At 44.8% G+C, this 15,611-nt stretch overlaps 1 protein-coding gene across 4 annotated transcripts; it reads right to left on the reverse strand.

The window, feature by feature from the left end:
- Positions 1-1,168: 1,168 nt before the first annotated feature.
- On the reverse strand, positions 1,169-15,548 carry rundc3aa (RUN domain containing 3Aa). 4 transcript variants are annotated; one of them, XM_030057697.1, is made up of 11 exons: positions 15,304-15,548; positions 6,304-6,419; positions 5,611-5,744; positions 5,332-5,417; positions 5,112-5,201; positions 4,350-4,430; positions 4,101-4,266; positions 3,830-3,987; positions 3,422-3,535; positions 2,901-3,007; positions 1,169-2,212 (listed from the first exon to the last, which is right to left on the reverse strand). In XM_030057697.1, exons 1-11 carry the CDS (start codon positions 15,408-15,410, stop codon positions 2,070-2,072), a joined length of 1,302 nt encoding a protein of 433 aa, XP_029913557.1. In that variant the 5' UTR covers positions 15,411-15,548; the 3' UTR covers positions 1,169-2,069. The 4 variants fall into 4 exon arrangements, with proteins under 4 accessions (XP_029913557.1, XP_029913558.1, XP_029913556.1 ...); XM_030057698.1 differs by having other exon boundaries at positions 2,901-2,992; positions 6,292-6,419; XM_030057696.1 differs by having other exon boundaries at positions 2,901-3,004; positions 6,292-6,419.
- Positions 15,549-15,611: the final 63 nt, after the last annotated feature.

The raw sequence follows: 15,611 nt of genomic DNA on the forward strand, positions 1-15,611 counted from the left end.
CAGACTCACACAAACTGATAACAGAGTAGCTAATAACGACTGCATGGTCTGAATAAGCCCCATGTCTTGAAACTGTGATTGCACATGTTCAGTATGAGCTCCCATAAGGCTTTAGTCAGGGCCTTTGTTGGGGCTGGATGAACTCAGCTCATGCATTACACATATATGTCACTGGAGGTCAGTGGAGTGCCACCAAAAACAATTTATAGACTATAGAAAATTGCTGTCGGCCTCCCTGGTTTCCATGAATAACAGACCCTGAGGCCTTTGAGCATGATGAGCACTGAGGTTGAACTCCTGAAGGGAATACTGGGGATGTATACGAGAGGATAGCATCAGGCAGAATCAGCTGGGAAAATGTGAATCCAGAGGGTGTGTAGACTTGTGATATCTGCTGTATTTAATAATGAACTGTTTTTGTGGGATGAACCGAGCACAGCGGCTCAGTTTGTCACTCTGACAGCTGAGGGATGCTGCGTTCTCTGAGGGGGGAGCTGCGGTGGGGAAGCCGAGGGAGAAGAAAAGAATAAACTCATTCAGAAATATGACAGCCAAGCAGAAATACTCAGTATCAATGGAGAAATCAGGATCGGTCACACTCATTTACCACAATGACCGTAGCAGTGGGACTGGTAGTGGTCTTGCTCAAGGACACTTCAGTAGGACAAATGGTTGAATTTTGACCCCCAGGTCTACTGGCTTTAATGGACTTTTTTTTATTATTATTATTTTTAAACCACAGACTTAATTGCTGTGGCTGCAATTAGTTAAGTAATATTTTGATTCACCTGCAGGCAGCACTTGAATTACAGCACTGCTCACCCATAAATTAACATGAGAAAGTGGATTTAGAGGCAAAATAATAATAAATTAAAATAATTATAAGTTGTTTCTTCAGTCTAAATGCATGTCAGAAGTACTAGACACGTATTTCAGTTTAATACGAGGTGAGATTTACCTGCTCTTTTTTAGACTCATTTTTAGGGAACCAGTGACAATTTGAGACGTTTACTGAACATGTTCCACTTTATATAAATTAACCACAAGATGGCGCCACAGCCTATTTATCCCATGCAACAGGTTGTTTACTACCACCGCCTGTACCTCCTGGTTTTCAATCTGTAATGAGTCTCAGGATGCAGCCTGCACAGACAGTCGGAGAAAGACGTGACAGAAAAAGGCAGTTTATTGCAACACAAAACAGACATCATTGAACCAAAATAACCAAATGTATGTATGTAAAAAGAACATACAGCTTGATTGGATAAAATAAGATGTAGTAGCATAAGATCTGATAGAATCAATAAATTGCAGCACAGGTTTACAGTTACTGTAACAGTAATGTCTGATTACTCAAGCAGGATTATGATACGACATTTCAGGGGCTGGGAACCCCGGATTTTGATGCTGATACCACACAGTCACACTCATCAAGCACACCATTTAATGCTATTCTACGGACATTCTCCGTCAGCATCCAGTCAGTATGAGGACAGTCTGCAGAATCCCATCCTCTGTGCGGATCTGTAACTCTGAATATCTTGAGATTCCTATTTGCAGGTGCTCCGACTGCATCCAAAGAGCTGTAAGTGCTGTTTTGGTTACATTTCGACAAGAAACAGAGTAAAACAGGCCAACAGCAAGGGCACACAAACACACAGACGATGCAATGGGCGGAATAGTAACATTCAGGACAGGAGAAAAGTTTGAAGAGATAAATGGATGCGTTAGAAAGGTCTGAAAAGAAATTCGGGAAAGAGTTGCCGGAGGCGTTGCATGATCTCGATCGAGGGGATTCACAGACACTACAAACTGGCGGTGGGAGACTGTGAGCGAAGAGAGGAGCGGGTTCAGCTTCACCGTAACTTCACGTCCGTCCGTACGAAAATCCAGAAATGATGACGAGACTCTCTCATCGGGCTTCTCGTGGAGCGGCTGATGGCTCAGGCTGGCGGTGGCGAGCGGGGTTGCGGTCGGGTGGTTGGTCATGGTCAACACAGCATTGCCAGGCAGACAGGCTGGGGATTCGGTTGGGGTCGGCTTAGGGCTCGGCGTCGTCGTCGCTGGTCCTAGCTGGGAGAGAGCGCGGGGCTGGGTTCAGTGCTGATGTTGACCAAACACTCGCTGGACTTGAGGCTGGCCAGGGACTTGGAGCTCGGTAAAGAGGCCAGGGAGCCACACAGACCGAGCATGGAGGGCGTGCAGTCTTTACCTGGAGGGAGAAAACAGAGTAAATACATAATAAATATCTGTGCCTAAAGCAAGACTCTGATCCTCCACAGCTGAATCCACCTACACAAAAAGCACAAGTTACTTAATGCCCCCCTCCAGTCATTTATTAAGCTACTAAAATGTTCTCTGTTTATCAATAAATGTACATATTTAGATGTTTCCCATGCAAAAAGAAAACCCCTTTGTATCAAAGTTAATTTAAAAACAGTATATTATTACTAAATTAGTGACATCAAATATACTTAAAGGTGCACCACTCTACTGCTAACTGCCAAAGGCTGAATGAAGCGTGGAACCTAAAAAATGATAAAAATGTTGACCCAGTGTGACCCAACCCTAAAATTGAGAGCTTATTCCACATTTTTTCATAAGCTGAGACTAAAGAGTCCCCCCTGCAGTCGACCCTTGGTAATTTTGCAGCTATAGTGCAGCTATAAAAAAGTACAAAAAAAAAAAAAAGTAAAACTACCTAAAGAGCAGTAACAACAGTCACTGCAGTTTGTTACTTCCACCTGTGTTTTTAAGGAGGTGTCTTTTGGTTTCTTTGAGTCTGTCTGTGAAACATAACAGGTGCAACTCAGTATCAGCGCTGTGGATCCCTGTACATTTGACATGCTGCAGTTAAAACACCATGTTGTGTGCAGTGGTGTTAGTAAAAGTGTGTGTACCTGCTGAGGACCAGGCAGCGTCTCCGTTCTGCCTCCCATCGGTCTTCTGGGAATCGGAGTCCAGGCTGGCCTCAGCAGACAGCTGCTCCAAACTGTGGAAACTCCTTCTAAGCACATCAGTTACATCATGGCGCATATACTATACAAAACGTGTTTTCCTTTTTTCATATTTTTCTCTAGCGTAATATACTACCTATATCTTGATTTCATCTTTGATTCTGTTTTTTTATATTTAATTTTTAAACTGTATATATACCATATTGTTGGCACATTTTCATCTCATAAAATTTGGCCTGCTTTTTTGTGTCAGTAAGTTGTCTCAGCTGCTGTTATTACCTATGAATTCTTATTTTTATTATTATTTGATATATCTATTTACATTTTGCAGCTGCAGTGTTCCAATTTCCCCATAGGGATCATAAATAAACTTTTATCTCGTTATTGCACAGCTGTACACAAAAACTCGGAGTATGAGGGAATAAGGGAATAAAAATACAACAGAAATGTGCACGTGGGTTTACCTGCGGAAAAGCTTGACATCGCCCTGGTTGCTTTTAATGGTGGACCACTGGTTGACCAGGGGGATGGGAAGGTCTTTCGCCAGGTGGGAAGACTCACAGGGGATGAGGGCAGAGCTGGAGGAGGAACAGCATGCAAATGATTCATCAATTTAATATCAGTTCAGTCATTAAAATCAAAAGTCGTGCAGAGGTTTGTGGAAGAAACATTTAATTAACAAACTGTTACTTTTAGACAAGGGACTTTACTTCTACTTGGCAAAATTTCAGCACAGTAAGAGTGCTTCTAGTTGTGCAGCATATTTTGAGACTCTTTCTACCTCGTTGAACATGCACAAACTGTCAGAGTGTGTGTGTGTGTGTGTGTGTGTGTGTGTGTGTGTGTGTGTGTGTGTGTTGGTGCGCTCTCACAGTTGTGCCTGCAACTCCAGCACTATGGCCTCCAGCTCCTTCTTCTCCTGCTGGCTCTGAACCGTCAGCTCCTCCAGCCTGGATCTCAGGCGCTTGTTCTCCGTCTCCACGTTCTTCAGCTGGGACTCCCGCAGGCGAACCAGCTCCTCCAGGTAACCCTGCACCGCACGCACAAAAACGGAGCTGGGAATTTGTCGTTTCAGTCGCAACGGCAGTGCTCTGAAAACGGATGAGGCCAAAGTGTATCTAGGATTAGTGGTTGTAGATTCACCTTCTGGGCGTAGACGATCTTAAACCTCTGCTCCATCTTGCGGCACTTGTTGCTCCAGCTTTCCTCGTCGGTGACCAGGGGGATGTAGGGATGCTCCGGGACGCTCTCTTCACTGTTACTGCTGTCCACACTGCGCCGGTCCTCCTCATCACTCAGGTAGTCATAGCTACACACCAGACATGCAATAGCGTTAAGTCATCACACACAATGCTAATGGTAAAGCAGACAGATCAGCTGGGTCAGCCTCACCTCTGAGTGAACTTCAGGTAGGGCGTATAGTCAATCACAGCTGGGGATTTGCCATCCAGAACCTCCCCCTTCAAGCAAAAACTGCAGAGAGAGAGAGAGAGAGATTGAGAAAAAAAATCTTAGACCTGTGTTTTCAACATGCAACATCCAGATTTAACGCAATATAAGGAAATATTGATTTGCAAACACAGCTATCTCCAGTTGCATTTGTTTAAAAAACCTATTGTTTATTCCAGATGATATCAATGACAAAGTTATATTAGAAGGGTAATGAATAGACAATATTGGCTTTTACACCCAAATGTTGTATTTTGGATTCAGAAAGTATGTTATGTGAAACACTAAATGCAAAAGTATGTTTTTGTTTTTTTTCCAGAGTGGCATTTATCTGTTTTTGTAAATGAATTTTTCATATCTTACCACAGGATATATTAGTTGTTATTAATTCGCTGATATTTAAAAATATGAGCTTATATGAAGGCCAATTATACATTGATATATTGATGTCCATTTAGAAAAACCTTGCTAGTAAAGAGGCATAAATAGGCAATAATATATCAATAATCATATATGTATGTATTTACATTTTGCAAAACATGTCTGACTCTGTGGTGTATGTATGGCCTTGTGTACGGCCTTTTTTGCACACTGTACTGTTAGATTTTAATAAACCCCAGCAGCGTGAGTCAGAATAAATTTACTAAATTTGGGTTTGAGGCTGAAAAAGAGCCTTTTGCTCTGAAGTATAAAAGTGTTCTCCACCTGAAGTCGATGGCGCTGAGCCCAATCAGCATGCCGGTCAGGACTGTGGCTTCCTCTCTCAGCATAATGGCTCCATCATCATAAAACCTCCTGCCATGCAAAGAGGGGAGGCGATGGTGTGAGTGCAGTGCAGAAATACCACAGCAATGATGGAGACAGTATTTTTTTTAAAACAGGAATTAATTCACACATTACCACTCGTTTAACTCATCAGTCTGACCTGGTTGTCCTGGTGTCCCTCAGGGCCGTGGCCACATACTCAGACAAACGCTTCTCCATCAGGGCCACTCGAAGCCAGGCCCGACCCTGCAGGCGTGACAAGTAACTGAGAACAGGAGGATTTCTTTGCTCTCTCTCTCTCTCTCTCTCTCTCTCTCTCTCTCTCTCTCTCTCTCTCTCTCTCTCTCTCTCTCTCTCTCTCTCTCTCTCTCTCTCTCTGCCTTACCCCACACACCGACTCATGCACACACGCTCACGCTGACAGATAAAATTTCCTTGCCTTGGCTCGTGATGTGCTGATGTTTTCGATGTTTTCTATGCTGGCGATGCAGTTGTTCTGCACCTTGCTGCACGCCAGCCGGATATACTCCCAGAAACTGCGCTGTCCATCTGAGCTGAACCAGCTTCCTGAACCTGGTCCAAGGTTGAAACACAGCGATGACTCAGATCAGCCCACATAGTTAATAACACGCAGGCACACGCATATTCACACTAATATCACCAAAGCTCTGGGCTTATAGTTAATAAAATCACCCCATTTTCTAGGACTATGTTGTATGTTGTAACTACTACAGGGCTGGGCAATATGGCTGAAAATCACAACACCCAGGATTTATTTTTAATACTCATATATGTCACAATATCTTAAGCATGAAAAACCACATTAAATAATCATATCAACGTTCCTTCCATTGAACAGAATGGTATAATTAGGTCTGATAGCAAACAAATCTCCATTATGTACTTCATTTTTTAAGCAGTTAAAAAATAAAAAAAGGGTCTTGTTATGATAAATATATAATAATGATTCTACTGAAATAATAAGATTGAATTATTGCCCAGTTCCATATTACTATTCCACAAAATGGTACATTATATCTTATCGTCACATATTCAAAGACATCTACACAGATCTATGTACGTCACTTGTCCATCTATTCCTGTGATGTGTGTATGTTACCTGTTTTGTTACCTTTGAAGCGGTGGCTGAGGATGTGCTCTAAAATCGCCGCGAAGTTCACAAACTCCTCGGAAGAGTCATCTATGGGCTCTGCTGTGTACTTTTCTAGGAGAGTCTTTACAGAGAATCTGGAAGAGAAGCACAGAGAGAGAGAGAGAGAGAGAGAGGGCAATGAGAACAACACAAGGTACCGCGCAGAAAAAAATAATTGAGCATTTGTATGGCATGTGCAGTATGTGAGGGAGGTGGACTTTCACAAGCCAGTGAAATGTGAACGTGTACTGTAACAAAGCAGACAAGCGCACTACTGTATTTGAACCTAGCGACAATAGCAGGGAGGAGGGTTTTTTTGGGAACCACGCCATCTTATCAAAGTGAGGTCACCCTAATTGTCATGTGTACTACACAATGTACCCCTTCAGCCCTTTGGCAGTGTTGTCATGACGATAATACAATTAACCCCCTGTCTTTGCAGCCTTTGTCCACACTGGGCTTCCAGGTCCCTTTGGGTCTTGTCTCTCTAAAGGACCGGCCAGTATCAAAGAATGATCAAATCACTCCCTCCCCTTCCTCCTTACATGGTGGTCTGATCTATTTAGGGCAGCCGCCGCCACAGTTTTAGTTTGGCTTTTGACCTCGCACACTCACCCCGCTGCACTACAGGCAGGCGGCTATGCAGCGTGCATGCTAGGACCCGGCATCCAGGCACGAGCTAGGGCGGACCGCCTCTGCTTCCATGGGCAACACTAGCATCACCGAGGGCAAGACTGCCCTGGCACTGGGCAACACGTCTATAGCCAGGGGAAAGACTACCGTCTCCTTGGGCAACTCCTCCATCTTCAGGGGAGTGACCACCACCTCCATGGGAGACTCCACCATCCAAAGGGAAAAGACGACTGTCGCTCTGGGGCGAGCCAGCTTCAGCCGAGGCACCACCACCACGTCTTTCCGCAAAGCACTGATGCCCAAGCGCAGAACCACCTAGATGGACAAGACTCCAGAAGCAAGGGCGAAGACACCCAAAGCAGCCAAGCAGTCAAAAAGAGACTCTAACAATGAGTGGAAAACCACATTCTCGTCGAGCAAGACCTCCTTCAGCAAAGGTGGGGTTTCAACCCTGAAGACTAAGTACGCCATCTCCTGGGGTAAATCCTCTGTCTCCTGGAGCAGAACCACCATAACTTTGGGCAAGGCCACCTTAGCGGTGGGCAAAACCTCTGTCACACGAGGGGAGACCACAAGCTCTCTCACCACTCTGACCTTCACCCATGGAACCAAGTCTGTGTCTGTGGTCAAAACCGCCCTCACTCGAGGCAAAAAAACTCACAGCAACATCTACTGGGATTTTCACATGTGAATACTGTACATACACTCAAAACCCGGGGATATCTCAAACTGGTCAGATTTGGCAGGTCAGTAGCACTGTAAGTCAATATGAAACCGATCGATGTGTTTGTGATCAATGTGTATCAGGGAGTTATATGTCAACGAAGCATCACATTACTCATCTGTTGTACGAGGTGCATCCGACTCCGAAGAGTGGATTCTCAACTGAGAAAAGTGCTAAGCGAGTTGCAGATCTAATGGGCTCGCAATCAAAAGGGTAAAATGTTCTGGAGCCGTGCTGATCTTATCCTTCAAACGTGGCAGTGATGAGCTGATGTGGTGTGTGTTGGCAGGGCGGGGGAAGTGTGAGACAGCTGTGTGTGCGATGTATGTGCAGACACAAGGGAGCGTGTGTCTTCAGAAACTCATATTGTATGTTCAGCATGTACAGTAATCAACATGTCTACATCTCGGGTATAAACGTATGCTGTGTTTTGCATGCTGATAATGTCTATAAGTCTATATTATGAAGTCTGCACGCACCTAAGTAACTATGCTACCATATGTTCCACAGCGAGAACAGAAGTGAACTAGACTGTAAAGGTTGACTGATGTAACAGTGCTTATAAAAGTAACCATGCCTAAACACTGCTTGGCTTGATTGTTTTTGTTTTGTGAAGGAATCTGACTTTTTATGTAATACCATAAGATCCTGATGACACAAGGTGGCAGAAAATAAAGACTGCAATGCTGTAGTGACTTTGAAATAGTGTGTACAATTCAACGAGGACACAAATGGATAGTAAACAAATTGAAGGAGCCACACCCATAGTTCAAATGGAGGGCAAAACACGCAAATAGAGGACGGTGTGAGATGACAGCCTCGACTAAACGGGGGAAACATGAACATATTCAGCCTTTCCTGTAGCACGTCTGACATTGTGCGTCTCATGTCACATATGGTATAAACAGTTTTGAACAGAGGCAATGTCTTACAATCAGAGGCTATAGGGAACAATGGCTCAGAAGAAAGTGATGTCACCACAGATTGTCCCCTTTGCAACAATGTCTCCTTCAGCCATCCGGTGTCGTCGTGGTGACGGGACAATCGATCCACTGTCCCCGTCCCCCCAGATAGGCTGTGGCCACCTACGGCTGCCTCTGTCCATTCACAGGGGCACATGGGTGGTATGTGGCCTTCCAGAGCCCACGTCGGCCAGCTCAACGAAGGCATTATGTGACACGGGGGTAGCGCTATCCACGCTTAGCATTCTGGTCTGCTCTGGATTGTTGCTGCTGTTACTATCAACCCTGAGGGCTTGCAGAGCAGGGTGTGCTGCATGAGTGTGCGATGCTTTGCGCCGAGTGAGCCCCGAAATCGGTCGTCGCAACTGGGTCAGGAAGACGACCTTCTCCCCAATGGGCAACACCAGCATCACCGAGGGGAAGACGGCCCTCTCCCTGGGCAGCACCAGCATAAAGAGGGGGAAGACCAAGATCGCCCTGGGCAACTCCTCCATCACCAGGGGCAAGAGCACGACATCTCTGGGCTCCTCCACCATCACCAGCGGGAAGACCAAGATCTCCCTGGGCAGCGCCTCGTTCAGCAGAGGCACCACCACCACCTCGTTTCGGAAAGCCCTCTTTCCCAAACGCAAGACCCTCTAGATGAGGAGGGATGTGATCGCCGGGTGGGGGGACCGGCGCTTATCTCCACTACACAGAAAGACAAAGCAAAACAGCAGAATCACAGGGAACGTACGGAGGCAACCACGGCGTCTGCAGAGGGTCTGTCCAAATTGACAGTGAACAGTGGATTAAATTTACTTTTGGAACTTTTTTGATCATGCAAGATTTATCAAGGAAACAGGTCAGTGGCATCTGAATTCTGTTCAATACTGTGCTCTGCCAATGGTTTCAGCGTACTTGTGTATAATATACATCCAGTGTGTTAGTGAGGTTTGCCTGCTAGTATGTGCTGCACTTCACTGTGACCCACAAACACTAAGTGACCCTGTTTTGCTACACACCCACCTGGCCACAATGTCAGTTTCCTAGTAAGCATGAATTATGTTAGGGCAGAGGGTCCCAGTGTTTTTTCACATCAAGGATTCCCCCCCAAAAGATCTTCTTTAGACTGCCCACCTAGTCACATCTGCTTGGAAGGTACACCGCCTGAGAACATTTTCCCTTTTCTGTTAAGTATGGCTTTAATATGGCTTTAATATGGCTTTAAATTCATCTGCGCTGTAGGTGGGGAGGTAACAGCGGGCAGAGTGAAAGCTCTGGGCCAAACAGTCCATGTGCATTCTGTCAGTGAGCAGACGTCCAAGTGATATAATTATAATTTTGTAGGGGGGCGATCCAGTGGAAATCCCTCAATCTCCATATTAGGAGGCACAGATAAGTGGTTAAGCAATGCGTTTAATATTTGGGTTGAGTTTCAGATTCCTCTCCAAATTCTAGCAGGGGAAAGTCTCATGTCATAAGAAGCGTCTCTCAGCTGATATGATGGCACTGGTATCCTCAGCTGAACGTGCGGTGCAATGATTAGAAATGAACTGAGGTCCTCTCATCTGAGGGGTGAAAGTGCAGGAATCGCTGGCATGGCTGAAATGCAAATGGATGGAGTGGAGTAGCAACATGCTCTTGGTACGATTTGACACTGAAAAACAACTGCAGGGCCTTCTGACAAGCTTCTTTTGTGCCCCCTCTCACTCGGCCTGGATCCCCGCCAGGCCCACTCTCAGCTCTCTTCAAATGCCCTCTTGTTCTACTTTCTCACTCCTCTACTGTACTTACACAACTGCGTTTGATCCACACCACCACCTAGGATAACCAATGCTTCATTTGTCAGCGATGACGCCTAACCCAAATAACACAAAGCATCAAACGAATTCCCTCAGCTTTCACTTTTGTGACTTTTCCCCTCATTCCCCTGTAAACCCTTTCCCTGACTCCTCTCTCTCTCTCTCTCTCTCTCTCTTCCACTTTCTCTCTCCCTCTCTCCCTAGTCTTGGCATTACCAGCAGGATCAGCTGACACAGGCGGACTCCTCACTGGCCACAGCATTGTGCAACACCAGCCGATGGTGTGTTTAACATCCCGGACTGAGAGAGAGATGCCCCGTCCTGTACTGGATCAGCACAAACAGCCAAGGAAACCAATGCCTTGTGCTCTGATGAAAATTTGATGGCAGCATTAGCGGTGATTTCTGGGCCATAGCCAAACAAATTGAAAGACGATACGAGGACTATAGGGTGTGTCTCTCTCCTCGCTGCGCCCCCCCCCTGTGAACGAGCGTCTGGGCAAAGTGTTTCATGGTCAGAGGAGGTGTGAGGGGATCAGTGTGCAAGACGGACAGATGAGGGCGTTGGGATGGGGAGAACTGAGAGTGTAAACCGGAAGTTTGAACCTGGCAGGGGGTTGATGGGAAGAACAACAGCAAGCTGCAGTAAAACACCGGTATATGGTGGTAAAACAGGCGATGTTCGGCTGATGAGAGATGCCAACATTTTTACCAAATGTTCACAACACGATGCTGTAAATTCATGTACTTGATGTTATTGGTAAAAGTCCAAATGTGAAGTCATAAATGAGGGGGAATGGGAAATACGGCTGCAGAGAAACTGAAGTGATAAAATGATGTTATTCAAGACATGCGGGTTCAAAGAGCTCACATTTGGTGTTTCCTATTTTGCCTCTCCCGACAAGGATGCAGGCAGGTTTTGAGAAAGGGACAGAGTGGCTCTGAGTGAAGCCACTGTCACCCTTCACTAGAATAAAAAAATAAATAAATAAAGGACCCACCCATTTGATCAAGCATCTTTCAGTGATGTGAATATGTAGCTGTCATGTTTTATTCTCTAGTCTAGAGCCACGCCTAAGAAAATCTGAAATCTCAGCCAGGATGCAACACATAAGCCTTCCCCTCTTTTTCATCCTCATCCTTTTTGTTCACAAGAAGCCTTCATCTTACATCTGACCTCTGAAGTCTCACTCATCTTATCTATGTCTTCTTAGGTTCCCCGTGTCGACACCAACACTGTCCCTCCAGTCACGGACCACAGCAGGACAGATCTTAGTCAGAATAAAGCCAGCGAGACAGTAATTGTTAAACATTACAGTACAGCATGTGGCCTGCAAACACGTTCCCTTGTGACCACTGATCTCCCCGGTTTAGCCGAGTTCAAGCCGGCAGAGGAAAAGTTAATTGGGGTTGCATGTGAATTCCCGCAGATTGCAATAGCGTGCCTTGGCCCTGCCATGTAAAGATAAAGCCTGTTGCCAGTAGCAACAGCACAGAGGTGGGAGATCATAATGAAACTGCCGTCACTGCGGACATGATAAATATCACCAAGTCTCCTCACAGTCACAAAAATATAGAGTCGTGTGGCGCTGTTAGATGAAAACCTTGCAACTCTGAATTTTTTGGTGATCTTTGTGTTTTCACATCAGGATCATGTGTCAGGATCAAGAAACTCTACAAACCCTTATGAGAGCATTTCAGAACCGATTGGATGAACTGGAAAAAACAAAACAAAACAAAACAAAACAAAACAAAACAAGGCTCCTTTTTGTAGTTGACATTTTGGAGATTCGAGGTTTTCATCTGACATCAACAACATGTTTTATTATTATTATTATTATCATTACTTTTTGCTATTATTCCTCTTAAGTTTTGGTTTCAGTTTTCTTTATCATAAATATCACAACCTAAGTCCCTGACACAGGCCTCATGTGGAAAGTGTTCCCCTTAGTGGTGCAAAAATTTAATCAGGTTTGCCTCCATTAAATGCAAGTATTTATTGCTGTACACCCATCAAAACAGGTTCAGATACTGTAATCAAGACGCTGAAAGACTCACTGCCAACCACTGTGCAACAGACCAAGTAAACAAAACATTTACGGTGACTGTGAGGCCGGTTTCTTTGTCATGACCCCCAGCGACAGACAGGGAACATTCGACAACTTCATCAGGGCTTCACGACCCCAAACCTGAAAACTTCAGAGGAAAAAAAAAAAAAAGAAAAGACTACAAACCCCTCTGCGAAGTCTCCCAAAGCCACATAACTTTATCACATGAACTGTCGGGGATTGAAACTGTTAATCTCTGTGTGTGCTGATTGTATGTTAAACGATGTGACCGTGAGGGAAAAAAGAGGTCAGACTTTATAAATCTATATACACACATACACATGTATTAGGATAAAAAAGGGCTTGGTGTACTAACCCAGCACTAACGTCAGCTGAACTAGCCAGGCAGGTTAACCATGTGGAAGTAGCTTCGTCTCTGTCAGCAGAACAAAGCCTGTATACTGTTTCCTACATGGACGCGATAAGGGCAGGTCATCGCAGCTGCACGCCTCCTCCTGCCAGCTGCAGATTCAACACGACGGTCACATCACACAGCCTCTAACTACTTGAATCTGCTGTTACCGTGATCCGGTTTCAATGAGGAAAAACAGAAGAAAAAACGACACCACGAGCGACCCGGAGCCGAACGAGGAGCCGCAGACCCGCCAGATGTTTTCACTCTGTTTATCCAAAGCCTGGAAGAAGTCGCCCTCCGACTGAACCTAATCAAAGTCCTGTCATTCATTAGCAAATGGAAAGAAACTGTGTAATACGCATTACTGACGGAAACCCTGTTTGATATTTATTTCAGTCTCTCTCGTCCTTGTGTGTTTTGTCCTTAAATGTTTGGATTAAAACGGTCAGTCAGTGGGGAAAAAAAAAAACAAAAGGCCACGCTGAAACTGCAGCCTTTCTGTGTCCTTGCTAATCTTGTCTCGAGTCTGTTGTGAGAACTTTCTTTCTTTCTTTTGAGGCATGCTCCGCGTGATGTTGTGTGTTTTGTGACTGTATGTGTCACTAAAAGGCAGACAGGACCTTGGACAGAAAGGTACTGGAATAAAAACGACTTGCTTGATTGTGTGTCTACTTCAGAGTCTGGACGTTTTTTTTTTTTCTTCCAGTATTTGTGTGTGCGTGTGTGTGGATTTATTCGGGCACTTCTGCTGGTCATTTGTTGGACATTTTCTCCCCCAGGCCACAGATCAACAATAGATGGCCTGACGTCTCCTGGTGACAACACTGGACACAGACATGCCAGCACAGCACACACATCAAATATTCAGCGTCCATAAACCCCCGAGCCCACTTGTCTCTCAGACAACAATTATGTCCCTGTGCTTTCTGGAATACCATTTATGACTACGCTTCATTTGCAATTCAAAACCCAGGGTAATCCGATCATAAATTTTGCAAAGATACTATAAAAATACCATAGCAAAACTGTTATGTTCGTACAAGTCCCTACTGGAAGAATACAGTGCCATTATGAAAAATATAAAATAATAGGACAAGGCCACTATAGGCTCACCACTGAGCAATGCAGGCGCATTTTAAACCCCTATAGGAACATTTTAAATGATATTATAGGCCCTGTATCTTCTGGAACAACATATATGAAAAAACTAGAAACTCTATTGTAAGCATATGGTAAATTTCTGAGAGATACTAAATAAATACCACAGCCAAACAATAATGTACTTACTGTACAAGCCCCAGGAGGAAACTTATAGGAATACAACGGTGATACCAAAGAATATATAAAAAATGAGAAGAAGGCACTATTAATGAATTACAGACATACATTGTTTAATTCCCTATAGTATGGGAATAATGTAGAAATCTTAGTTTTAAGGTAACACTGCATTATGTACCTTCTCACTGAGATAAATACCAAAGGATGGTCTAAACAGCAAAACATCTGCATAACCATGAAGCTGTGGCATCACTGTAAAAGCTGCCTACCTCTAGCAGCTTGCCCACTAACATGCAGTCACTGGGTCTTTGAATGGATTTATGATCAAACATGTGTACACGATCAAATAAACAAGCTATACAGGTGAGATTCTGGCAGATAAAAGCTTTTTCTCAGATGCACAATTTCCTTAATGGATAGCTGAAAGGCCTAATCTGTCTGGTGTTTGTGTCTGACAGTAAATTATGTTTACAGCAAAATGAGAGTAATGCAAAAACCTGCACATCATCACAGTGGGATTGTTTATTCATTGCTCCAATGTCCTTGGCGTGGGAACCTCGTTTTGCTTTTAATGGAGGAAAAACCGGACTGCTGTTTTTTTTTTTTTTCCCAGCTCTGTCCTGGGGTAATCACCACTGGCCCACTTCTCTTCGTTTTTTTCCCAACATATTTTCCATCGTAGGCAGGAATATCGCAACGGTTTACTGATCCAATTACACTCAGCATTACAGGAGGAGAGCGACTAATCCTGTAATAAATTTAACACCAATATAAACGTCACAGTAATGCTGTAAGTCTCTTATGGCGTTAAAAAAAAAAAAAAAAAAAAAACATTAAACTCACAGCTGAGAGTCGGGATGCACTTTAGGTCCATACAGTAACAGTGATGTTGTGGGGTTTGGTGTGATGTGATGCCAGGGGTACCTGAAGGTGAAAACCTACCTGCATCTCCAAACAGAGCAGTAATAGCCACACTGATTTGGCCTTGAGAAAATAAAACACAGGTGTTTTTCAACATATGTTGCCCCGTTGGCCTTTTTTTTTTTTTTTTTTTTTAGCTATGCACGGCTGATATGGCAGCATGCAGGGATTGGCATCTGATAATAACATGGAGCGTCGCCTGTGTCGTGATGTACCTGCAGACCGTAATGAGGTTTTTTCGCTCCACGCCGACGCTCCGAGTTGACGCCTTTTTCGATGTCAGGCCCATAGCCATTGCTGTGTGGAGGCAGCCCGACTCCATCCAGCTGCGGCCCGGGAGCCTGTCGGGATCCCTGCCCTCACCAGCACGCCTCCCTCCGCGGCCGCTGCGTCCTGCAAACACCCGCTGTCCTCCGCCTGGAGCCGGGGATGCTGCTGCTGCTGCTGCCGCCGCCGGAGAGGAGCAGAGACCTGCGGCAAGTTAGACAACAACAACAACACTTCCGCTTCCAACTTTCAAAAT

This window comes from Myripristis murdjan, chromosome 8, assembly GCF_902150065.1.
Source record: "Myripristis murdjan chromosome 8, fMyrMur1.1, whole genome shotgun sequence".
Classification (NCBI taxonomy): Eukaryota; Metazoa; Chordata; class Actinopteri; order Holocentriformes; family Holocentridae; genus Myripristis; species Myripristis murdjan.

Coding starts and splice junctions, on each gene's coding strand:
- rundc3aa (XM_030057695.1), bottom strand. CDS start 15,410: ATGGAGTCGGGCTGCCTCCACACAGCAATGGCTATGGGCCTGACATCG. Junction 5,418..5,610: donor TCAGCACATCACGAGCCAAG/GCAAGGAAATTT, acceptor TCACGCCTGCAG/GGTCGGGCCTGGCTTCGAGT. Junction 3,008..3,421: donor GATGTCAAGCTTTTCCGCAG/GTAAACCCACGT, acceptor TGATGTGCTTAG/AAGGAGTTTCCACAGTTTGG.